The 25348-nt window shown below is 36.0% G+C and overlaps 2 protein-coding genes and 1 pseudogene across 2 annotated transcripts; all 3 read right to left on the bottom strand.

Moving 5' to 3' along the window:
- Positions 1 to 2713: 2713 nt before the first annotated feature.
- Positions 2714 to 9345, bottom strand: LOC114719219 (caffeoyl-CoA O-methyltransferase-like). Its single transcript, XM_028904676.1, has 5 exons — positions 9247 to 9345; positions 9056 to 9135; positions 8767 to 8911; positions 3094 to 3225; positions 2714 to 3007 (listed from the first exon to the last, which is right to left on the bottom strand). The coding sequence occupies exons 1-5, from the start codon at positions 9343 to 9345 to the stop codon at positions 2714 to 2716; spliced, it is 750 nt and encodes a 249-aa protein (XP_028760509.1).
- Positions 9346 to 14445: 5100 nt separating this feature from the next.
- Positions 14446 to 15685, bottom strand: LOC114719218 (caffeoyl-CoA O-methyltransferase 1-like; annotated as a pseudogene).
- Positions 15686 to 19817: 4132 nt separating this feature from the next.
- On the bottom strand, positions 19818 to 21155 carry LOC114719215 (caffeoyl-CoA O-methyltransferase). The gene is made up of 5 exons (XM_028904674.1): positions 21055 to 21155; positions 20864 to 20943; positions 20574 to 20718; positions 20303 to 20434; positions 19818 to 20216 (listed from the first exon to the last, which is right to left on the bottom strand). The coding sequence occupies exons 1-5, from the start codon at positions 21151 to 21153 to the stop codon at positions 19923 to 19925; spliced, it is 750 nt and encodes a 249-aa protein (XP_028760507.1). The 5' UTR covers positions 21154 to 21155; the 3' UTR covers positions 19818 to 19922.
- Between the last annotated feature and the right edge of the window lie 4193 nt (positions 21156 to 25348).

The following is a 25348-nucleotide window of genomic DNA, read 5'->3' as shown; positions in this document are numbered from 1 at the left end:
TTAATTTAGTTCTAAATATACAATTATATTTTTCTTATCTCTCATATTAAATTTTTATTTCTCATATAATAGTGTAATACCCATATTTATTATGACTTTTATATCAGCGCATTAACATTCAATCATTAAAATGGTAAGGATAATTTTTGAAAATGTCACAAGTTCTCTACATTTTAATTACAAATAATCAGCCGACATACTTTTTAAAAAAATTATGGATTAATGAAGAAAATATTATATTTAGGAATGGAGAAAGCATTATTCTAAACAATATAAACTTATCAATTTTTCCAATAATAAGATGAGTCCTAATTTGTTTATGAAAGAAAAAAAAGCGAATTAGGTCCTAGTTGAGGTGATCATACCAAAATCAACACACAAAAGTATCACCGCTCAAAAATTTCTTTACAAAAGTACTGAATGAGCAACTCACACCGACACTGAGATTGCCTAATTCAATTGAGGGTGGTTATGTTAGAACAATATATTTTGAAAGAGGGTTCGATCAAGTCTTGAATTTGGAGAAAAAATGTGTCAAAGCCATAGAATAAAAAGGGACCAAAGAGAGATTCTTACAAATACTACTGTGTTTTTCGAAGTCACACATCATAATACTACTACTACATTGTGGGGGGGATTGGTAAAAATACAAAATTAATCTTGTATGACAAGAAGACATGAACATTAATGACAGCCAATTAACACATTCATGTATTAATTAATTAACTTCTCGACAAATACATATCACAAACCAAAAACCATGAGCTACCTAATTTGCTCAACCTGTCCACCTCAGACGTTGAACCACTACTCTCTCTGTTGATTCCAGTCCATCATCCCCTCCACTGACATTAAGGGTCTGTTTGGGTATCATCTCAAACCATGGTTTGGGAACTCAAACCATGGTTTGCGGAAAGAGATTGCCAAACACCAGGAAAAAAGCCAAAACTATAGTTTTGGGTTTTGGCCCATAAACCATGGTTTTTATAGAAGCGAAAATTATCTGCTTCTAAGGGGAAAAAAAAAAAAAGGAGAGTGTCAAAGCCTACATGTAGCAATATGCCTTTTTTTTTGGCCGAGACGAATATGCCCCTCTCCAATTATTCAAAGCCTTCATTCTCTTCCGGCAAATTTAACGTGGCTAGCAAAATTTATAACGCAAGGGAGAATGTCAAAACGAATCCATTCCTCCTTAAAGAATGTTTAAAGATTTCATGTTTAATCTTTAAAAAAAATTAATATTTTTCTGTTAGTGAAAAAAAATCAATTTTCTATAAACGTATTTAATCTTATGTTTTATAAATATATATACACATATTAATTATTTATTAAGTACATTTTCTTATATATTATTAATTATGTTGGTAAAAAATATATTATCAACAAATTTATTTCTTCAAATTCATATATATTATAAAATCTATTAACTTATGTTCTTTTTAGTAATTTATATATATAAAAAGTACTTCTAATAACAACTATCCAAACGCTCTCATTTTATCAGAATAACTTTTTAACAAAATCTATTTTTCATAAAATCTATTCTCCAGAAGCTATTCTCCAAACCATAGTTTGGTTTTATCCAAACACCTCCTAAATCGTTATACGCTGATCTCATTCTTGTGATATCCTCCGTCCAATTCTTATTGAGCACTCCTCTTCTAAATATAAGACTCCTTTTATAGTGTAAAATAGGTCTTATATTTAAGACTGGAGGAGTAGTATAAATTATTTTCAACCACATTATCGGACACAAGAAAAACCTGTTAATTTATTAACTTTATCTTAAAATTAATTTTCTTTTTAACTCTGCCCATAGTAAAGAACATGGTTTGAAGAAAAAGAGAGAGAAAAACATGGCATTTAACTTGAAGGGCATATGAAAATACTACCTCTGATTTTTAATATAAGAGTTAGTTTGATTTTTAATTTGGTTCTAAATATAAGATCCCAATTCAATCTGTCTTCATATTTATCCATTTTTTCCCAAAAAAGTCCTTGTAGAATGTTCTATCAAATGGTAGTTTTAGCTAATATATATGACTAGCAAAGGTATTTTAGGAAAGACAACACTTAGTTATTACAAATGACTAACTTAACTAATTTTCTTAATCTCTCCAAATTAATCAAAAGTCTTATATCAAGGACTAGAGATAGTATTAGATTAGAATTGAATTCTCCTTTTAATAAATTGCAATAATGAGGAAAAAATTGAAAATTGTTAGTCAATAACTCTCTAGAGCATTTATATTAGAGACCGCAAATTTATTCTACAAGACGTCCTGTGTACAGAGATCAAAGGGGTTAGATATATGAAATACTACCTCCAGTCCTACTTATAAGACTCCATTTATAAACTACAAACAAAGTCTTATAATTAGGACCTGAGGTATTACCATGGGAATATTTTACTTGACCTGTCACCGCTCAACTTGATAAAGGCACCGAGAAGGGTGAGAGAATAATAGAGCTGTTATTGCAGGAGAGGAACTTCAAGAGAAAAGAGAGTGCCAATAACAAGAAGACTCATTAATGCTCTGATCCACAATAGCCAATTAAATTGAGACAGCACTGTAACCTAGAGAAGTATCCAGGCAACTATATTTAGTATATTTCTCCCTTATTATTCCGGCTTAATATTTGAGCTGTGACGATGAAATTAATTAGAGTAGTAATAATGCAAATAGTTAAAAACAAATGTAGTAGTAAGTGATTAGATGATGCGGCGACACAGGGTAATGCCATCACCAATGGGAAGTTGACAAATCTCAATCCTAGAGTCAAGGGCTAAGGCCTTGTTGAGCTCCCACACAAAAACACGATAATACTTGATGTAATCCGGCTGAGGTACTTCTGGTGGGTCCGCAACAGAGCCGTTCCATAGGGTGTTGTCGTAGTCGATCAGTCCCCCAACCTTCACCAGCTCAATGGCCCTCCTGTGGTAGTTCAGGTAATTGTCCTTATCGGCGTCCACAAATATGAAATCGAAGGCTCCCTTGTTCTTTTCCTGCAAATTAATGATCGTCGCAAGATACTAATAAATTTGAGAGAGTGATATCAGTTCAGATAAAACTTAGCACAGTGTACACGTACGTCTATGAGCAAGTGGTCAAGAACAGGAAGCGCAGGCCCTTCTCTGAAGTCAATCTTGTGAGCAACACCAGCCTTTTGGATCACAGGCAAGCCCAGCTCATAATCTGCGCAGTTAATGTCCAAAGCCAATATCTGAAGAATGACATCTTAAATGTATCATGAAATAGTACATATATAAGAAGAGGAATTAATATATATTATGAATTATAATAGTGCGTGTGTTATGAGATAAAAAGAGGAAGAATAATGTTATGAATCTTGCAAATACACGGATGGAACTAAATCTGACGGAAGATATATATATATTGAAATACTGCAATCGTTCACAGTGTATGAACGATTACTCAACAATACACAAATCTCTACGCAGCCGGGACGTTAGGAAATAACAGAAAGATCAGAAGGATACCCACTAAGGGCCAGGGAGAAGATTACAGAGCAGAAGTGTCAGAGGAAATGACTCGCACATAATTCACACCTCTCTCTCTCACGTAACGGCCTCTTTATTCTCTCAGCCTCCAAGGTACACGTTTAGCACGTGCACTACGACGGTGCGTAATCGCATGGGCTCGATTTCCATTTTGGTCCAAGCTCGCGTCTCCTGCATGGGCTGCATGATTCTCTTCCACTGCATGGGTCATAACATTGCCCCCCTGTAGAGCAGCGACCTTGTCCTCAAGGTCGAAGGAGGGGTAAAACTCCATAATCTCAGCAGCGAGCTCCCAAGTGGGTGAGTCAGTTCCATCCCATTGGACGAGGACTTGTTGAACCCACGTGTCTTTTTGCTTGACCACCCGAACATCTAGAATAGCAATAGGTTGCAGTATCGGTCCTTCGAGCTCTGTTAACAGAGGTAACGGCATATAGGGAATGGCCGTAGGACTTTCACACTTCTTCAGCATAGATACGTGAAACACGGGGTGGATCCTGGCGGTCTCAGGCAGTGTTAGGCGATACGACACCTTGCCGATCTTTTGTTCTATCGGGAAGGGTCCAAAATATCGCAGAGCTAACTTGTGATGCTTCCTCAGTGCGACCGAATGCTGGCGATAAGGCTGTAGTTTAACAAATACCAAGTCACCGATCTGGAAATGGACCTCTGTGCGCTTCCTGTCAGCGAATCGTTTCATTCTAGCTTGCGCCTTGAGCAAGTTCACCTTCAGTCTCGCCAGGATATGATCGCGCGCCTTCAGTTGCTGAAATAAATCAGTCGGTAACCCACCTCCATCAGAAACGGGCAACAAATGAGGGGGATCCCTGCCATAAACAGCTTTAAACGGGGTCATGCCGATGGCGGTGTGGAAAGCCGTGTTGTACGAAAACTCTGCCCAGGGTAAATATTCGAGCCACATTCTCGGGCATTCAAATACAAAACATCGAAGATACATCTCTAGGCTCTTATTCAACGCTTCGGTTTGACCATCGGTTTGTGGATGGTAGGAGGAACTCATTCGGAGGGCCGTCCCTTGCAATTTAAAAAGTTGCTTCCAGAAAGCACTGGTAAAGATTTTATCGCGATCTGACACAATGGATCTAGGGAAGCCGTGCAACTTAATCACACTCTTGATGAAAACTTCGGCGACTTGCTGAGCAGTGTAGTTGTGTTTTAAAGGCATGAAATGGGCAAACTTTGAAAACCTATCAATGACCACCAATATTACCGAGTATCCCTGCACCGACGGTAGTGATGTGATGAAGTCCATAGCTATGTCCTCCCATATAGCGCTAGGAATTGGAAGAGGATCTAACAATCCGGCCGGATGTGCCTGAATGTGTTTAGTCTGCTGACAAACCAGACACTGGCGCACGAACCTGGTAATGTCTCGCCTCATGTTAGGCCAATAGAATAGTGCTGCAATGCGCTGGTACGTTCGATATGCGCCCGCATGTCCCCCTATCACCGATGAATGAAATTCCAATAGTAATTTATGTATCAGTTCCGAATTCTCGGGTGGTACCACTACTCTCCCCTTCCAATACAGCAGCCCGTCTCGTACACTATATTCATGAGACGGTGTTGGTTCGGTCAAGTGCCTTGCAATCAATTCTTGTATGTATGTCGAGCTCTGAATCTCGGCAGAAACCTCAGTCAACCAGTCAGATTGTACACGTATAAGTGCCATGTGAGATATACGAGATAATGCATCAGCTGCTAGGTTCGACTTCCCTGGTTTATATTCGATGGTAAAATCATATCCCATTAACTTAGGAAGGTAGAGCTCTTGCTCTGGGGTTTGCACGACCTGTCCCTGTAAATGTTTCAAACTCTCTTGATCCGTTCGTATGATGAAGCGTTGACCGAACACATAATGTCGGAATTTTGCTACTGCTTGGGTGACCGCATATAATTCCCTCACGTACGCCGACTGACTCTGCATCCTGGGTGAGATCTGTTTTGAAAAGTACGCGATCGGGTGCCCATTCTGACTCAAAACCGCCCCAATTCCCTTCCCTGAGGCATCAGTCTCAATCACAAACGTTTTTGAAAAATCCGGGAGAGCAAGTATAGGAGCTTGGGTCAATGCCTCCTTAAGTCGTTCAAAGGCTTGCTGAGCTTCCGTAGTCCACTCAAACCCATCCTTTTGTAGTAACCGGGATAGTGGACTGGCCAAGTGAGCATATCGATGAATGAACCGCCGGTAATAACCAGAGAGGCCTAGGAAACCCCTCAGTTGGGACGCATTTCGAGGTTTAGGCCACTGTAGCACTGCTTGAACTTTGGTAGGATCCATCTCAACCCCACGAGCTGATATAATATGGCCCAGATATCCTATCTTCCTTTTACCAAAAGAGCACTTTGAAAGCTTAGCGAATAACCTGTGGGCATCCATCAATTCCAGTACCTGCTGTACATGCTCTACATGTTGCTGCCATGTTGAACTATAAACAAGGATGTCGTCAAAGAAAATCAGGACAAACTGTCGCAGGAATGGTCTAAAGACTGAGTTCATTAAAGACTGAAAGGTAGCCGGAGCATTCGAAAGTCCAAAGGGCATGACGAGCCACTCATATAATCCTTGATGGGTTCGAAATGCTGTCTTCTCCCGATCGTCAGAGTGCATTAGGATCTGGTGATATCCTGAACGCAAATCTAACTTAGTATAGAATTCAGAACCTCCCAATTCATCCAGTAACTCGTCCACCGTAGGCATAGGGAAGGAGTCCTTTATCGTGACAGCATTCAATGCTCTATAGTCTACACAAAACCTCCATGTGCCATCCTTCTTTTTCACTAGAAGAACTGGAGCAGAAAACGGGCTACTACTTGGTTGAATCAACCCATCGTCTAGTAATTCTACCACCATTTTCTCAATCTCACTTTTCTGACTGAACGGGTACCTGTATGGTCTCACTTTCACCGGCCCTGTTCCCTCTGTTAAGACGATCCGATGTTCGTGGTTCCGTGGTGGAGGCAACCCACGTGGCTTGTCAAAGACATGGCCATATCTGTGGAGCAATGCTTGCATGTCTGTCGGAAGGGGTTCCTCTGTTTCGGTGGTGCTCTGTTCAGGTTCGCTCACCACTTCGCTTACTTGCAACACAAAGCACTCCAATATTGCATCGGTCTGCACCATGCGCTGTAAATGGTGATAGGCGGCTCGTGTCACCACAGCTCCATTTGTTCCCCGCAATGTGATGAATTCTTCGTTCATTAAGAACTTAATATAAGATCCCCCCACTTCATAATTTGCGATGTGAGGTCCTAACGTAGCCAACCAAGATGCTCCTATCACTAGATCTGACCCCGCTATTGCCAAAACATAAGCAGGGAACTCCAAGGTATGTCCCTGAATTTGCACCACTAGATTTCGAATGATGCCCTCTCCTTTCATTGCGTTCCCATCCCCAACCATTACCTTCACATTTCTGGCCTCCTCAACTGGTAATTGGAGATGTTGAGCGATCCTTGGGTGTATGAAACTATCTGAGCTTCCCCCATCTAAGAGGATTTGGACCTCAGCTCCCCCGATGAGACCCACAAATCGTATAGTCGCCTTGCACGGAGAGCCGTGATAGGCGTGAAGAGACAGATGATGAATAGAGCCACCTTCCCCGTCCAATTCAGATTTCGAGCCGTCCGTCATGACCAACTCGCCCGAACCTTTCTCCTCTTCAGGGTCATCACATTCAATGAGCATATATTGTTTATTCGGACATCGGTGCCCCGGAGAGAACTTCGCGTCGCACGTATAGCACAAACCTTTCTCTCGTCTGAGCATCATTTCAGATGGCGTCATTTTTTTCACCTGCGGACTTGGTTTCAGGTTGGGTGTGGGTAACAATGGAGGCAAGGGGTTTTCACCGCATTGTAAGGGGTCGCATTCACCCCAGGTGGTCGGGAACCTGCTCCTCCAACTGACTGAACGCTTCTACCTTTCATCGTCCCTGTACTGCCTTCTTCGATGTGATAGAGCTTAGCAAGCTCTACGGCCTTCATTAAGGTATGAGGATGGCGTGAAATGACTTCCCTCCTTATTTCGGGTTTCAGTCCGCTCGTGAAACAATCGATCAAGGCCCCTTCTGACAACCCTTCAGTCCGATTGGCTAATGCCATGAACTGCCTGCAGTATTCTTCAACGGTCCCGGTCTGCATTAGCTTGAACAATTTGGACCTCGGTTGTTCCATCAGAGATGGCCCATATTCTGCCTCAAGGGCCCGAGTCAGAGAGGTCCAGTTGTGAATCGCCTTGGACTTCTGCTGTAATTGAAACCATGGAATGACATCTCCTTCCATGCTAATGGCAGCCAATACCAGACGGTGATGGTCCGGAGTCTCATAGTAATTGAAGTACTGCTCTGCCCGAAATATCCAATTCGTGGGGTCTGTTCCGTCAAATTTTGGGAAGTCTACCTTAACTTGCTTGGATGTATGCGGTGAATGGTATCCTGAGGGTCCCTGTTCAGAATGCCCTCCCCCGGTCATCATCAACTGGCTCAACCGTTCAATGCTTCGGTTATTCGTTTCAGCATCCTTACTCAACCCAACAATCATCTCATTCATTTGCTCAAACCGGCCATCAGGTGCCCGTGCTAACGCCTCTATGGCTGCCTCTAGCCGATCGAACCTCGTGTTAGAGTGATTCTCTAGCTGCTCAAATCGGTCATTCGTTTTCAGATCCAGCCGCTCAATCTTCTCGTTCAGGTTGGCTTCACTCTGCCTTACGTACTCTCCCATGTTCTTCACGTCCGCTTGCACGTCTTTAAATCGAGTCGCTTCCGCCATTGCAGTCTCCTCTCAACGAAAGCACCAAAATGTTATGAATCTTGCAAATACACGGATGGAACTAAATCTGACGGAAGATATATATATATTGAAATACTGCAATCGTTCACAGTGTATGAACGATTACTCAACAATACACAAATCTCTACGCAGCCGGGACGTTAGGAAATAACAGAAAGATCAGAAGGATACCCACTAAGGGCCAGGGAGAAGATTACAGAGCAGAAGTGTCAGAGGAAATGACTCGCACATAATTCACACCTCTCTCTCTCACGTAACGGCCTCTTTATTCTCTCAGCCTCCAAGGTACACGTTTAGCACGTGCACTACGACGGTGCGTAATCGCATGGGCTCGATTTCCATTTTGGTCCAAGCTCGCGTCTCCTGCATGGGCTGCATGATTCTCTTCCACTGCATGGGTCATAACAAATAAGCATAACTTAAGGGACCTTTCCATCTTCTGGGAGGGCAAGGGCCGTGGTGAGAAGGGAGTAACCAGTGAAGACGCCAATTTCAATGGTGTTCTTGGCATTCATGAGTTTCAGCAACAAGTTCAGAAATTGGCCTTGGTCAGCCGACACAGAACAGAAGTTCCTGTTTCACAATATATGTAATCAATTTCGCATGGGTATATATATGCAAATAAAGTTAATAGTTAAGTACAGAATAATGATGTGACAGTTACTAGGGATCCTGAGAGTGATGAGAGGAATAGAACTGATATTGCATAGAGCGTACCAGGGGTGTTTTGCCGTCAAGTCTCGCAGCTCCTTCAAGCACTCGTGCTCTCTGGGATAAACACTGGTTTCAAGTATATACTGCACAAACATGCATATTGTTCAGCACAAGCATCAATCACGATAATGTTAAAAACTAGATATCTAGATGGCATCATATGAGGAGCGAGTATACTTCCAATATGTACTTGCCTGATAAAGAGCGTCGCTTTGCAAGAGGCTCTTATGATTCCCTTCTCTGTGTTGACCCGAACCTTGAGTTTTTGGCTCCTCTCCCTTAATGGAAGTCATTATAGTTATTGTGTTAGATATCCAGATGCAATAATCCCTGGCCTTGGCAGCTCTCTCTCTATTGTTTCGTTAGCTGAGGGAGAAAAAGGCAACAGATCCTATTATATTTATAGACGAGTTCCAGTGTCAATTACTCCCTCCCTTAACTTTTTAGTTTTTACTATAAATTATCTTTAACTACCTTACATAGACGAAGAAATGAGTTATTGATGTCACTTCAATTTTCCAACTATATCCTTTATTACATACAGAATATGTGCAATTTTGATAAGAGATAAGTTAGAAGCAATATGAAGATTAAATTGAGGGATCAAGTCATTCTATAAGTGGCAAAATTTAGAAATTAAGGTCAAGTATACCAAAAGATGGTGAAATTGACAGAGAGTTAATTATAGAATTCAAACTGGGTGATTTAAATAGAGAAAAATTACTGGAGCTGTATTTGTGATAAAAAAGTACCTAATAAGGTAATGAAAGAAAATTAAGTTTTGTCACGCTACTATAAGTCTAACAATGCTATATGGTACTGGATGATGGGTTTTAAAGATAACATGAGCATAAAGTGGAGGTAGTCGAGATAAGGATAATGAGATAAATGTGTAATTATACAAGAAAAATTAATATTCATAATGGATATATATATATATATATATACACACACACACCCACGATAGAGTAGGAGTGGCTTCTATTAAAAATAATGATATGTAAAAGATTGTTTGAAATGGTTTACTCATGTTCAAAGAAAGCATTTGAATGCACTAATAAAGATGGTTGATCAAATAGTATAGAGTCATATGAAAAGGAGTAGAAAAAAGCCAAAAAGATATTCAATAAAGTTATTGAACAAGATCTTTTAATTAAGTACTTAACAAAGATCTGGTTATTATTGATAGAGTTTAATGACATCGTGTGATATCGATTTATATAGTCGACCTATCTAGTGGAATAAGACTTGGTTATTATTGTCATATCCTTCATTAAATACAATTTATTCTATTGATGGTTATTAAATAAACTGGGAGTAAGTAATTTCTGAATTTACCAGATGCATTTTTTTGAATAAATGTATTAATTACTCGTAACATTTTACAAAATGATTTATCAAATGAAATACTTCAAAATTTTTCTACTAAAAAATAATTTATAAAAAGGCAACTGAGCGAGTGTTGCAGATTATATTAAATATATAATATCTAAAATTTATTTCAACAAATTTACGATAGTGATCATATTAATTGGTTTTGCCAAAAAACCCAACTCCTTTAAAGAAATTTCGGGTGTGTTAAATATTTTTCATATTATGTTTAGTCAATAATGTGAGTTCATTTTTCAAAGTTACACCGTGTGAGGGTTAAATTGAAAAATTCTTTAATTTGCATGCACAGATAAGAAGTTCTAAGTCTTTTGCTAGTTTTAGTGATGCTGGAGCCTGGAAATGGATTGTAAAAATGACAGCAACAAGTACACATATTTTCAGCTTTTTCGCCAGTCACTGTGCATGGGGCTAGAGCCTAGAAGTTTGAATCGCGGCGTCATTTTGGTTCACAAAATCATACAATAAATTGCTCCCCTCTTCCCCACGTTATTGAATGAAAAATGCGCATTCTAGCTGCCACTCTAACTAAAATAGCTGGCCCATGGCATTTAATAAAATCAGGCGCGGACGCCATAATATAAGGACGTGGTAAGGCTTTGCGGGGCTAATAAAACTGGGTTTGGTGCATTCATTACTGTGATTTTTTTAAAAATGTATTTAGTATTTTAATATTTTTATGATATATTCAGCATTCTAACTTTCTTTTTTTTTGGTGCATCCAGCACTTTAAAAATTGAGGTACTAGATAGATACACAATAAAAAATATATCAAAATGACAGATACACCATAAAAAATAAAATAACAAGATATTGGATATAGCTCAAAAAATTTGGGTGCTAGTCCACCGATACCTAGGAAATTTCCTTAGCTCATGCTGATTAATTCACGCACCGTGTGCAGTACTATTTGGTTTCGCGCCTTATACAAAATGATATTAATGCCATCAAGGTTTGATAAATTGTAGGCTTCAATTAGGTTATAGATATTAAGCTTCAGTTTCTAAATGGCATAATAGCTGTATAATTTAATTTAAGGAAAGATGACTTTGTTTTTCAAGGGGGAAAAAAACAGCTATTGCAACATATATAGAGCAATGTTTTAAAAGTCGAACCGGAAATACTAACGGGTCATGATTCAATCCGTCGGATTGGTTATACCGTTTGGTCAGATGACGTAATAATTAATTAAAAATAATATTATGTACATATAATTAATATATATGAAAAATATCAAATTATTAAATAATTTAGAAATACATTTAAATAATCTAAAATTATGGTCAAATCATTGAAAATGCACTACAACCTTCTATATTTAAATTTATGTATGTTTAAGATATTTAATAACATTAAAAATTATTAATTCATTTAAATCAAAATATTGTTTTAAAAGCTAGACTAGATATTGAACCAAAAAAGCTAACGACTCACAGTTTTAACACCACAATATATGAAATTTTTAATGAAATAATACTATATGGTTATAAATAGTCTAAAATATATTAGGATATTTGAGGGGGGTCAATTTTTTATTTTTCTTTATTTTTTCAATTCTTTAGTATTTTTTAGTCAGGCTAAAAAACCACCCGGTTTTTTGAAAATCGTTCCAATTCCCAGTCCAACTCCGGGTTCCGGCTTAATGACGGCTCAATTCTTGTTCAATCCAGCTCAACTATATAAACGATTTTTTGATCTAAACTAAGCTGTTAATAAACCTGCTTGACGATTCAGCCAGTCGAATCTTCTGGTCTAGTCCGGTTCTTTAATCATTGATGTAGAGTGTAAAGAAGATATTTTCCGTTAAAAAAAAAAGATATTTTGCTCAAATTTTTTAGTTATAAGATCGCACATTTATTCGAATATTTATTTTGGTCTTGGATATTATCGATGATTTCTGCAACGCTTATCGCCATATGCCTATCAATAATAGCGTCAATTAGAAGTGCAAGTCTGCTGACTTGACATGTGAGATTCTCCTTGACATTGTTTATTTTGGTCTCGAGAAATCTAATCAACAACCATTATACTCTCGGTGTATGAATAAAGTTTTTTTTGGGTAGAAGCTAGTTGGTATCTCCTAGTCAATAGTCAGAGACTAATCCTTATGAGGCGTAGAGATCACTGAAGTGGGTTTTGCTTCTCCCAATAAAGCTTTTTCCATGCACACGGTCTAGTTTTAACCCAAGACATCATGTTTAAAGGACCCAGCTATCTACCAACTGTGTCGAGCTTTGTTGGTGTATGAATAAAGTTTTTACTCAATAGAAAATTGCTTTAGAAATTTCGCCGTGATTTCACCATTCACTATTAACGGTTCCCGTTACAGGGAGTAACATGTACAATCCTCTCCAATAAGAGAGCGCCAGCACAAAAGGCCAAAGGAATAACGTACAGGAAAGGATAAAAACAAATAATAATGAAATAAAACGGCTAGGGCTTTTTTTTCCCCCGGTACGGACAAGGGCTCAGCCCAAAAGAAAAACGGACTGAAAGAGGGATTAAATCCCAAGCTAACCTTGTGCACAAGGCCCCTCAGATCATCTGGGCTGACATCAAAGTAGGAGGAAGTAGATACCCCTTTTTTTGCTAGTGCAACAACAACGCCATTGCCCTCTCTTGCAATGTGTCTCGTATCCATGAGATTGCAGTCTTGCCATCACTCCCTTAGCATCAGACTCAAAAATAACTTTTTTGAAGCCAAAATGCCATGCTAGATTCAGACCTTTGAAAATGGCCCAAGTTTCAGCCTCCACCACATTGCATTTGCCAATTTGAGAAGAGAATCCACCAATCCAATGTCCATCATGATCCCCAATAACACCACCGCATCGAGCTTCAGCATCGAGCTTTATTAGAATGTTTTGCCACAGCTCCATCAACATTAATTTTCACCCAACCTTTGGGAGGAGGAGTCCAAATAGCTGAGTTTTTTGAAACACTTTGCTGCTTTATCACTCTTCCTCAAATCCGGAATATTAACTAAACTCTTCCAGCTACAATTAATCAGAGTAGCTGGATTCGAAGGTTTCAAAAATTATCATAAAAAACTGCCTCATTTGTCCAAATCCTTAGCTTCCAAACCGTAACTCCCCACAACAAATCCCAATGTGCATTTCCATCCTAGCTCATAGGCTAGGGTTTGTTGTGTTGATCCTTGAGCTGTTGCATGTGCATTGTGGGCTTGAACTTATGAGAAATATGGACTTGTTGATCTTGGGCTTGTATTTTATCATCCCCTCTCAAACGAGAGGGTGTCTGATGTCTCAGGCATCCCGAGTTCGTCTCTTATGAGTTGAAATCTGGTGTGCCCAAGAGCTTTGGTGAGACAATCTGCTACTTGATCAGTAGTGGGAACATGCTGAATAGATAATCTTTTGGCAGCAACGTGCTCTCTAATAAAACGAGTATCAATATCTATATGATTTCTTCTAGAATGAAAAACTAGACTACAGGCAATTAAAGCTGCACTAATATTATCACACCAAATCACAGTAAGTCTCCTTTGTAAAAGTTTGAGTTTTGAGAGAAGACACTATACTAACTTAATTAGTTTTTTTAATCCACTTAAATTAGTTAACTAACTTTTATATTAAGAACTAAAGATAGTATATTATATTAATTAATTTAAAAACATCTTTAATTTATTTAAATTAGTCAATTAAAACTTATTACATTAAGGATCAAAGGAGTAATTATAAGTCCTTCCAAAATTACAAGCAAAATTTTCGAATAATTGTATCACCTCCTGTGTTACAATTCATCCGCCAAACGAAAACAACGAAAGCATTGAAAAACTTCAGAACGAAAACAAAAAGTAAAAAGAAATTATGATTAATTCCAGGAATACAAATTAATCAACTAGAGACCGCAGTATAACCAGGAGAAGTATATATATCCTCGCAACCAAATTTAACATATATTTCCCCTATTATTCCTGCTTAATATTTTAGCTGTTGAAAATGAAATTAATTACAAACTAGTATAATTTAAAAAGGTAGTAATCAGATGATGCAGCGGCACAGGGAAATGCCATCACCAATAGGAAGCTGACAGATCTCAATCCGAGAGTCAAGGGCCAAGGCCTTGTTGAGCTCCAGCACAAATCCACGATAATACTTGATGTAATCCAAATCAGGTAATTCTGGTGGGTCCGCAACAGAGCCGTTCCACAGGGTGTTGTCGTAGCCGATCAGTCCCCCAACCTTCACCAACTCGACGGCCCTCCTGTGGTAGTTCAGGTAATTGTCCTTATCCGCATCCACAAATATGAAGTCGAAGGCTCCCTTGTTCTTTTCCTGCAAAATGATCATCACAAGACAATAAATTAAGTACATGCATGTGGGAAACAACGTTATATTAATCTGAGAAAGTCATATTGATTCAGACACATACATCAGTTAGCAACTGGTCAAGAACAAGAGCAGGTCCTTCTCTGAAGTCAATCTTGTGAGCAACACCAGCCTCTTCAATTACAGGTCTTAATCTGCGCGGTTGACGTCCAAAGCCAATATCTGAAAATGACAAGTTAAGGGCATGAAACAGCCATACTGAGATCATTTTCTTGTAATTAAGGAAAAGGTACAATCAGATACAGTAAAACAGGAACTTGTATATACAACGCTTGTGTTTGAAGATAAGGGAAAGTAAGTATTTAAAATAAGGGAACTTTCCATCTTCTGGAAGGGCAAGGGCTCTGGCGAGAAGAGAGTAACCAGTGAAGACGCCAATTTCAAGGGTGTTCTTGGCGTTGATGAGTTTCACCAACAAGCTCAGAAATTGACCTTCGTCGGCAGACACAGCCAGCAGGTTCCTGTTTTACAATATGTTATCCCGTTGTTATATATATTCATATTGAAATAGAGCTAAGAACAGAATGATTCTGATTATTATTTGGGATATCTGGGAGAAAATTATGAAACTGGGATATACACTGTGCATAACAAGGTGTTTTGCCGTTATGTCTCGCAGCCCCTTCAAGCACTCATGCTCTCTTGGATAAACACTGGTCTCCAGTACATACTGCACCCACACGCGTACACGTTGTTCATACAACGCACGGATCAATGATGGATAACGTTAAAAACTAGCTAGCTAGAAGGCATATATATATGGTGAAGGAAGTATATATATCTCCAAAACCTGCCTGATGTAGAGCATCGCTTTGTAGGAAACTCTTATGATTCACTTCTTTATGCTGACCCGAAGCTTGCGATTTCGGTATTTTTCCTTAACGAAAGTCATAGTGACTATCTTAGATATATGCAGATCCGATCCCTGGTCTTGTCAACTTCTCTCTATTGTTTTGTTTAACTGGGTGGAGAATGGCACGAAATGTTATTCTATTTATAGACAAGTTCGAACAATGTTTTCTCCTCGGAGTGATTGAGAATTCTCTTAATAAGATGATCGATGCCGATAACTCACGAACATTCTTCGAAATAGGCACAGCAAACTTTCCCAGACCTTTGTTAATTCGATATAAATAATAATTACATGTTATTAAATATGTATCATTAACTTTTTCACAAGTTACTTTATGCTGCAAGGAGCGAAAACTTTGAATATTGCAGCATAATACTGTTATTCTTCATTATTAAAGAAAAAAAATCATATAATGTGGACGCTGGCTACCACTCGCTCTAATTAAATTATGCAGTTAGTTGCCTGCACCAAAATCATGAGCAAATCCATATATACATATATATATATATATATTTATATAAGTATTGGGTCAATGTTCACTGATATGGAGGCAGCCGGTCAGAACGATGCCAAATTTGTCTCAGAGATGAATAGTGGTTTGGTTGGGTGAAAAGATTCCCCCACATTTTGGTCAAAAAAAGGTTAAGCGATTCCTAGATCATGTTGATTATTAGTTAACCGACTATACCAGAAGGTTTTGTAATCATATCAACATACTAAAACAAAAATAAAAATGTGTGTGAAGAATTAAACTCAACAAAGATTAAATTTTCTTCTTTCATAGTAAGCTGTTGCCCTAATCTTTCACTAATTAAATTATAAATTGAAAGAAAAATCTGGTAAGTTTTGGCTTGTTGGTATATGAGAGATTGTGGATCTAAATTGAAATAGAAACTAACAGGAAAATAAATGAAACTGTGAGAATTAGTGAAATCAAAGTCTGGACAAGCGTGATCTCTAGCGGCAGAGGTCATTTTCGTTGATGACCGAACTTTTAAATCTCATTCGATCTGAAAAATGTTTCTTAATTAGAAACTAGAAGCTAGCTAGCCTACAATCGTTTTTGTCCCAAAAAAGAAAAAGAAGCTAATATCGTTTTACCTCCTCCACTTTAAATGTGAGATATTTTACTTAATGCACGCCAATAAAAAAATAGATAGTTAAAATTTTTAATTGTTTTAATTTCATCAACTTCGTCCTTCTTTAAATTCATGGGAAAAGGGGCCATGTTAACGGACGTAAATAATTTTAGGATAATCTTGTAATATTTCAAGCAAAATGGATATAAATTATCGTTAGAAATCCACAAAATACCTTGAACACTACAGCACAAACCTCTCTAAAACATACTCTTTTATTTGAAGTATTGCGATTAATTAATTAGAAAAATATGCTTATGAGAAGATGAAACATTGTTTCTTAAATGTATATTAAGAGGATTTGAATCGTTCATCCACTCTTTTTCCCACCATTAACTGAATGTTAAATAGTTTTTTTTTTTTGGTTTCAATATCCTTTGTATTGGACACAGATTCAAATATTATCAGGCTCAAATAAAGATAACTTTTTGAAAAATTTCATTCACACCACTTTAAACCTAATAACCTTAATTATTACCCGTTCTACTGTAACTAATACCCCATTTATATAAAGTAATATTTCCTTCGTTGTTGTATTATATATTTATATGAGGTCCATTAGTGATATTTAATTTAGTTCAAAATAGAAAATTATATTTTTCTTATCTCTCATATTAATTTTTTATTTCTCATATAATAGGCTAATACCCATATTTATTAAGACATTTTTATATCAGCGGATTAAATTTCAATCATTAAAATGGCAAGGATAATTTTTGAAAACGTCACAACTTCTCTACATTTTAATTAAAAATAATCAACCTACATACTTTTTTTAAAAAAATTATGAATTGATGAAGAAAATATTATATTTAGGAATGGAGAAAGTATTATTCTAAACAATATAAACTTATGAATTTTTCCAATAATTAGATGAGTCCTATTTTTTTTTTTTTTTAAAAAAGCGAATTAGGTCCTAGTTGAGGTGATCATACCAAAATCAACATACACAAGTCTCACAGCTCAAAAAATTGCTTACGAAGTACTGAATGAGCAACTCACACCGACACTGAGATAGCCTAATTCAATTGAGGTTGGTCATGTTAGAACACTGCATTTTGAAAGAGCGTTCGATCAAGACTTCAATTTGGATTAAAAATGGTTAAAGCCATAGAATAAAAAGGGAACAAAGAGGGATTCTTAAATACACTACTCATAATATTACAACACTGTAGGGGGGATTGGTAAAAATGCAAAATTATTATTGAATGACAAGAAGACATGAACATTAATGACAGCCAATTAACACATTCATGTATTAATTAAGAGAGAGGCACCTAATTTGTTCACTTGTCCACTTCAGACGCTGAACCACTGCTCTCTCTGTTGATTCCAGTCCATCATCCCCTCCACCGACATTAAACTGTTACACCGCTGTTCTTATTCCTGTGATATCCTCCCTCCGATTTTTATTACTCTTCCATTATATCTTGTAATTTATATTAGAAAATAGGTTTTATATTTAAAACCGTAGGAGTGGTATAAATTATTTTCAACCACATTGTTGGAAATAAGAAAAACCTGTTAATTTATTAATTTTGTCTTAAAATCAATTTTTTTGTTAACTTTGTAATCAATTTTTTTTCGGTTAACTTTGTCCTAGTAAAGAATATGGTTTGAAGAAAAAGAGAGAAAAAAACATGGCATTTTATTTGAAGGGCATATAAAAATACTAGATTAGAATGAATTCTCCTTTTAATAACTAGCGATAAATAGGGAAAATTTTGAAAATTTTTAGCTAATAACTCTCTAGATCATTTATATTTGAGACCGCAAATTTATTCGAGAAGACGACCTCCGTACAGAGATCAAAGAGAGTAGATAGGTGAAATACCATGGGAACATTTTACTTGATCTGTCACTGCTCAACTTGGTGTAGGCACTAGGGGTGTTCATGGGCAGGGCTGGGCAGGGCATGCCCCCTGCCCGATGCCCAGCCCAAAAAATGAGCGGGCTGCATTTTGCGGCCCGCTGCCCTGCCCTGCCCATAGAAGCCCTAACCATTTTCGGGCTGGGCAATAACGGGCTGGGCAGGGCGGGCTTCCAAGCCCAAATAGTGATACCTTGGTGAAAATTTTTTTAGTTAAAGTAAAGGTATCTTATAACAATTATAAAGAAATAAATACTTGAATAAACAATAAATTCAACAAATCAATAACTTTGCTTTGTCTTAAATTGATATATCTTTTAATATAACACTAAAGTGAGCTTGCTTTTGCATCTTTGTAAGACAACCAACAATAAAAACAAACTAAAAGATACTAAACCAAATTAAAAGATACTAAGAAGGAAGAATTACGCATACCACTAAATGTATTTATGGCAAATAAAAGAGGGGAGAATAATATATATTATTATATATTATATATTATTATAAGTATTTTTGGCAAAAAAAAGAATTATAAATATATATATCACGGGCAGGGCCAAATGGGCAGGGCAGCATACCATGCCCGCAGCCCTGCCCTGCCCATAATATGCCCAGCCCAAAAATGCCCATTTCTCTTTGGGCTATTTTTTTTTCGGGCTGGGCAAGGCCATTTTCTTGCGGGCTCGGGCGGGCATACCGGGCTAGCGGGCTTGATGAACACCCCTAGTAGGCACCGAGAAGGATGAGAGAATAATAGAGCCCTTGCTGCAGGAGAGGAACTTCAAGAGAAAAGAGTGCTAATAGCAAAACGACTCATTAATGCTCTGATCCACAATGCAGCCACTTAAATTGAGGCAGCACTATAACCAGGAGAAGTATCCACGCAACTATATTTACTACTCCTCCGGTCCTTAATATAAGATCCAATTAGTTTTGGTTCTAAATATAAGACTTATTTCTCATATTTATCAATTTTCTCTAAATTACCCCTATAGATATTCCCTCAACCATAATCAAGTAGAAGAGGGAGAGGGGGTATTAAGAAAGATGATTATGGTGTTTTAGGAAAAATGTGTCACTTATATCATAATTAACTAACTTACCTAACTTCCTTAATATAATCAAATTAGTTAAATGAGTTATATATTAAGGATAGGAGGAGTATATTTTTCCCTTATTATTCCTGCTTAATATTTGAGCTGTTGACAAAGAAATTAATTAGAGTAGTACATAATGCAAATAGTTGAAAACAAGTAGTACTAAGGGATCAGATGATGCGGCGGCACAGGGTAATGCCATCACCAATAGGAAGTTGACAAATCTCAATCCTAGAGTCACGGGCTAAGGCCTTGTTGAGCTCCCACACAAAAACACGATAATACTTGATGTAATCGAGCTGAGGTACTTCTGGTGGCTCCGCAACAGAGCCGTTCCATAGGGTGTTGTCGTAGCCGATCAGTCCCCCAACCTTCACCAACTCAATGGCCCTCCTGTGGTAGTTCAGGTAATTTTCCTTATCCGCGTCCACAAATATGAAATCGAAGGCCCCCTTGTTCTTTTCCTGCAAATTAATGATCGTCGCAAGATACTAATAAATTTGAGAGAGTGATATCAGTTCAGATAAAACTTAGCACAGTGTACACGTACGTCTATGAGCAAGTGGTCAAGAACAGGAAGCGCAGGCCCTTCTCTGAAGTCAATCTTGTGAGCAACACCAGCCTTTTGGATCACAGGCAAGCCCAGCTCATAATCTGCGCGGTTGATGTCCAAAGCCAATATCTGAAAAATGAAATGTTAAATGCATCATGAAACAGTACATATATGAGAAGAGGAATCAATATACTATTAGTTTTACATAATAGTGCGTGTGTGTGTTTTATGAGATAAGAAGAGGAAGAATAAGAATAACTTCAGGAACCTTCCCATCTTCTGGGAGGGCAAGGGCCGTGGCGAGAAGGGAGTAACCAGTGAAGACGCCAATTTCAATGGTGTTCTTGGCATTCATCAGTTTGAGCAACAAGTTCAGAAATTGGCCTTCGTCAGCCGACACAGAACAGACGTTCCTATTTCACAACATATTTAATCAATTTCGCAAGAGTATATGTATTAAAATAAAGTTAATAACTTAAGTACAGAATAATGATGTGATAATTACTAGGGATTCTGAGATTGATGAGAGGAATAGAACTGATATTGCATAGAGCGTACCAGGGGTGTTTCGCAGTCAAGTCTCGCAGCTCCTTCAAGCACTCGTGCTCTCTGGGATAAACACTGGTTTCAAGTATATACTGCACAAACATGCATATTGTTCAGCACAAGCATCAATTACAACAATGTTAAAAACTAGATATGTAGATGGCATAATATGAGGAGCGAGTATACTTCCAATATGTACTCGCCTGATAAAGAGCGTCGCTTTGCAAGAGGCTCTTATGATTCCCTTCTCTGTGTTGACCCGAACCTTGGGTTTTTGGCTCCTCTCCCTTAATGGAAGTCATTGTAGTTGTTATGTTAGATATGCAGGTGCAATAATCCCTGGCCTTGGCAGCTTTCTCTCTATTGTTCCGTTAACTGATGGAGAAAAAGGCAATAAATTCTATTGTATTTATAGACGAGTTCCAGACTTCCAGTGTCAATTACTCCCTCCCTTAACTTTTTAGTTTTAACTACCTTACACAGATGAGGAAATTAAATGAGTTATTAATGTCATTTCAATTTTCCAAATATGTCCTTATTAAATACAGAATACATGCAATTTTGATCAGAGATAAACTTGAAGTGATCTGAAGATTAAATTGAGAGATCAAGGGGGTGTTTGAGTGATTACCCAAACTATGGTTTGGGAAAAAATTACCCAAACACCATGGAAAAAACCAAAACCATGGTTTTGGATCAAAATCATGGTTTTAGCCCAGAAACCATGGTTTTGGCAGAAGCAGAAATTTTCTGCTTTTGGAAGAAAAAGAAAGAGTGTAAGAATTTATGGAATATATGTCTTGTTGTTTTTAGAATAAAATAATATTTTTTCTGTTGGTAAAAATTATTCATTTTTTACAAAATTTTTTTAATCTCATAGTTTATAAATATATATACACATATTAATTATTTATTAATTATATTATCTTATATATTATTAATTATGTTAGTAAAAATTATTTTGTTAATAATTTTATTCTTTCAAATTAAAATATATTATAAAATCTATCTTTTATATAATTATCATATTAACTTATGTCCTTTTTAATAATTTGCACATGTAAAAAGTGCTTTTGGTAACAACTATCCAAACACTCTCATTTCTTAGAATCACTTTTTTACAAAATCTATTCTCCCCAAAATTTATTCTCCAGAAGCTATTCTCCAAACCATGGTTTGGTTATATCCAAACACCCCCAAGTCATTCTACAATTGGCAAAGTTTATGTATTAAGGTGAAATAAATAAAAAGATGGTGAAATTAATAGAGATTTAATCATAGAATTCAAGTTGGGTGGTTTAAATAGAAAAAAGTTACTAGAATTATTTGTGATCAGAAAATATCTAATAAGGTGAAAGAAAATTAAGTTTTATCATACTACAATACAACGAACAATGCTATAATGCTATATGATACTGAATGGTAGGTTTTAAAGGATAAACATGAGCATAAAGTGGGAGTAACTGAGATGAGGATGATGAGATAAATGTTTAGTCATACAAGAAAAATAGTATTCGTAGTGAAAAAATATATATGCAAAAAAGTTAGAGTGGCTTCTATTGAAGAGAAATAATATGGAGAAGATTATTTGAAATGGTTTAGTCATGTTCAAAGAAAGCCTTTGAATGTTTCGATGAGCATGGTTGATCAAACAATATACAATCCTATGAGAAGGGATAGAGGAAGACAAAGGAGAACACTCAATAAAATTATTGAATGAGATCTTTTGATTAAGTACCTAACAAAGATTTGATCATTATTGATAAAACTCAATGACTTCGTGTGATATTGATTCATATGACCTATCTAATGAAATATTCCTTTAATTCTTTTTGTATGATAGAGAGAGAAAATATTTTTGGTCTTATTTATAAGGTACTGAGAGAAATTTTTTGTATTGGTGTACAATTTTATCTTTTATTTATTATTGTGTTGATTTTATTTATATAAAGTATAATATATATCAAATAGAGATAAAATCGGATAATTATTGAATTTTAAACGAGATTAATGAAGTTTAAGATTTTTTTTTGTTTGTGTGAAACATATTTGAGGTAATTTATAAATATGACTAGAGGAGTAAAACTTTGTTGTTATTGTTGTATCCTTCATTAAATACAGTTATTCTATTGATGGTTATTGAATAAACTGGGATTGAGTAATTTCTGAATTTACAAGATGCATTTTTTGAACAAATGTATCAATTATTCCTAACATTTTACATAATGATTTATAAAATGAAATACTTCAAAATTTTTCTATTAAGCAAATAATTTATAAAAAAAGATGACTGGGCGAGTTTTGCATATTATATTAAATATGTAATAATATATATAGTTTATTTCAATAAATTTATGATCGTGATCATATTAATTGGTTTTGCCAAAAAAACCAACTCCTTTGAATCGATCATTATCATATAACCTGATACTTTTAAGTACTTATTTGATACTCCCTCCGTTTCTTATTATAAGAGATGAATAACCGAATTATATTAATAAAAAAATTAGTTAAAAACAATTAATGTGTAATAATTTTTTTTCAAAAATACCCTCATTAATAAGGAGAGAGAACATGAGAGAGAACAATGGTAAATTATTAAAAGAAAGAGAAGTGGGAAGGAGAGAGAGTGTGAGTTAGAGACAATAAATATTGGTAAAATAGGAAATCAACACAAAAAAATAAAGACAACTTTTAAGTGTCTCTTATATATAAAAACATACCGTAAGCATCAAATGTCTCTTATAATAAGGAACCGACGGAGTATTGAACATAATTAATCAATGTCATCTTTGTGTTCCTTTGACAAAATAACGTATATATGTATTTTACTTCCTTCAGTCCTTTTCATAAGATATTTGGAGTAGAAATTTCGGGTGTGTTGCATATTTTTCATATGATTTTTAGTCAATAAACAACGTTAAATTAAAATTCTTTAATTTTCATACAAGATAATAAGTTCTAAGTCTTTTGTTAGTGATTGATTATATATAAAAATGACGACAATAAGTACACATATTTTCCACCTTTTCCCCAGTCACTGTGCATGGGGCTGGAGGCTAGAAGTATGAATCGTGGCATCATTTTGGTTCACAAAATTATTCCATAAATTACTCAACTCTTCCCCTCGGTATTAAATGAAAAATGCATATTCTAGCTACCCCTCTAACAAAACTACCCCTCTAACAAAAATAGCTAGCCCGCGGCATTCAATTTTTTTTTTTTTGTTTTTTGAGTGGCCCAGCATAATTTAAGGACGTGGTCGGTCAGGATAAATGCCGACTTCTCAACTTTTGCGGTGATATGTAAGGTTTGGCGGGGCTAGTAAAATTGGGTTTAGTGCATTTATTGCTGTGATCTTTTTTTTTTAAAAAAAAATGCATCCAGTATTTTGATATTTTTATGATATATTTAGTATTTTAAATTTATTTTTGTGTATCCAGTACTTTAAAAATTAAAATATTAGATATATTTAAAAAAATAATATCGAAGTATTAGATACATAATAAAAAAAATATCAAAATGGCAGATACACCATAAAAAAAAAAAAAAGCAAGATGGCGGATATACCTCAGAAAAATGGGGTGCTAATCCACCAATATCTGAGAAATTTCCTTAGCTCATGCTGATCAATTCCCGTACCGTTGGTTTCGCGCCTTACATATTATATGTGTGTGTACCTAAGGATGCCATTAAGGTTATACTCCTTCGGTACTTAATATAGGACTCAATTATTGAGTTGGTTTTGGTCCTAAATATAAGACCATTTATCATATTTTTTAATTTTTTCTAAATTATCCCTATGGATACTTCCTCAACCATAATCAAGTAGAAAAGGAAGAGGGGGTAATAAGAAAGATGATTACGGTATTTTAGAAAAAACGTGTCACATTTCTTATAAACAACTAACTTACCTAACTTTTTTAATCTAATCAAATTAGTTAAATGGGTCTTATATTAATAATCGGAGGAGTATAAATTATAGGCTTCAATTAGGTTATAGATACTAAGTTTCGTTTTCTAAATGGCATAATGGCTATATAATTTAATTTAAAGATAATTATAGGAAATATGACTTTGTTAAAAAAAATAACAGCTATTGCAATGTATGTAGAGTAGTATCTTCTGCCCTTAATATAAAAACTAGCTAACTAATTTGAGAGTATTAAGAAAACTAGTTAAATTGGTTATTTGTAATAAATATGTGTTATTTTTCTTAAAATATTCTTACTAATTAAGTGTATTGACTAAAACAAACATTATTACAAGGAGTACTTTGGAAAAAATGGATAAATATGAGAGACAAAATGAATTGAAATCTTATACTACCTCTGGTCCTTAATATAAGAGATAGTTGAATAATTTGAGTAGATTAAAAAAAATTAGTTAAGTTAGTTATCCGTAATACATCGGTGTTGTCTTTTCTAAAATATCCTTGCTAATCAAGTGTATTGATTAAAATTACTATTATTATAAGAATTACTATTATAATTAAAT

The sequence above is a fragment of the Neltuma alba genome, unplaced genomic scaffold, assembly GCF_004799145.2.
Source record: "Neltuma alba isolate B1F8T4 unplaced genomic scaffold, ASM479914v2 tig00011899_pilon, whole genome shotgun sequence".
NCBI lineage: Eukaryota > Viridiplantae > Streptophyta > Magnoliopsida > Fabales > Fabaceae > Neltuma > Neltuma alba.
This window is presented reverse-complemented; position numbering and strand designations above follow the sequence as displayed.

What these genes read in the sequence shown, in the direction of transcription:
- LOC114719219 (XM_028904676.1), bottom strand. Translation starts at nt 9,345, where the DNA reads ATGACTTCCATTAAGGGAGAGGAGCCAAAAACTCAAGGTTCGGGTCAA. An exon ending in AAAGCGACGCTCTTTATCAG is followed by an intron (nt 9,136 to 9,246) that starts GCAAGTACATAT and finishes ATGTTTGTGCAG; the next exon opens with TATATACTTGAAACCAGTGT. An exon ending in TTGACGGCAAAACACCCCTG is followed by an intron (nt 8,912 to 9,055) that starts GTACGCTCTATG and finishes ATTGTGAAACAG; the next exon opens with GAACTTCTGTTCTGTGTCGG.
- LOC114719215 (XM_028904674.1), bottom strand. Translation starts at nt 21,153, where the DNA reads ATGACTTCCATTAAGGGAGAGGAGCCAAAAACCCAAGGTTCGGGTCAA. An exon ending in AAAGCGACGCTCTTTATCAG is followed by an intron (nt 20,944 to 21,054) that starts GCGAGTACATAT and finishes ATGTTTGTGCAG; the next exon opens with TATATACTTGAAACCAGTGT. An exon ending in TTGACCACTTGCTCATAGAC is followed by an intron (nt 20,217 to 20,302) that starts GTACGTGTACAC and finishes ATTAATTTGCAG; the next exon opens with GAAAAGAACAAGGGGGCCTT.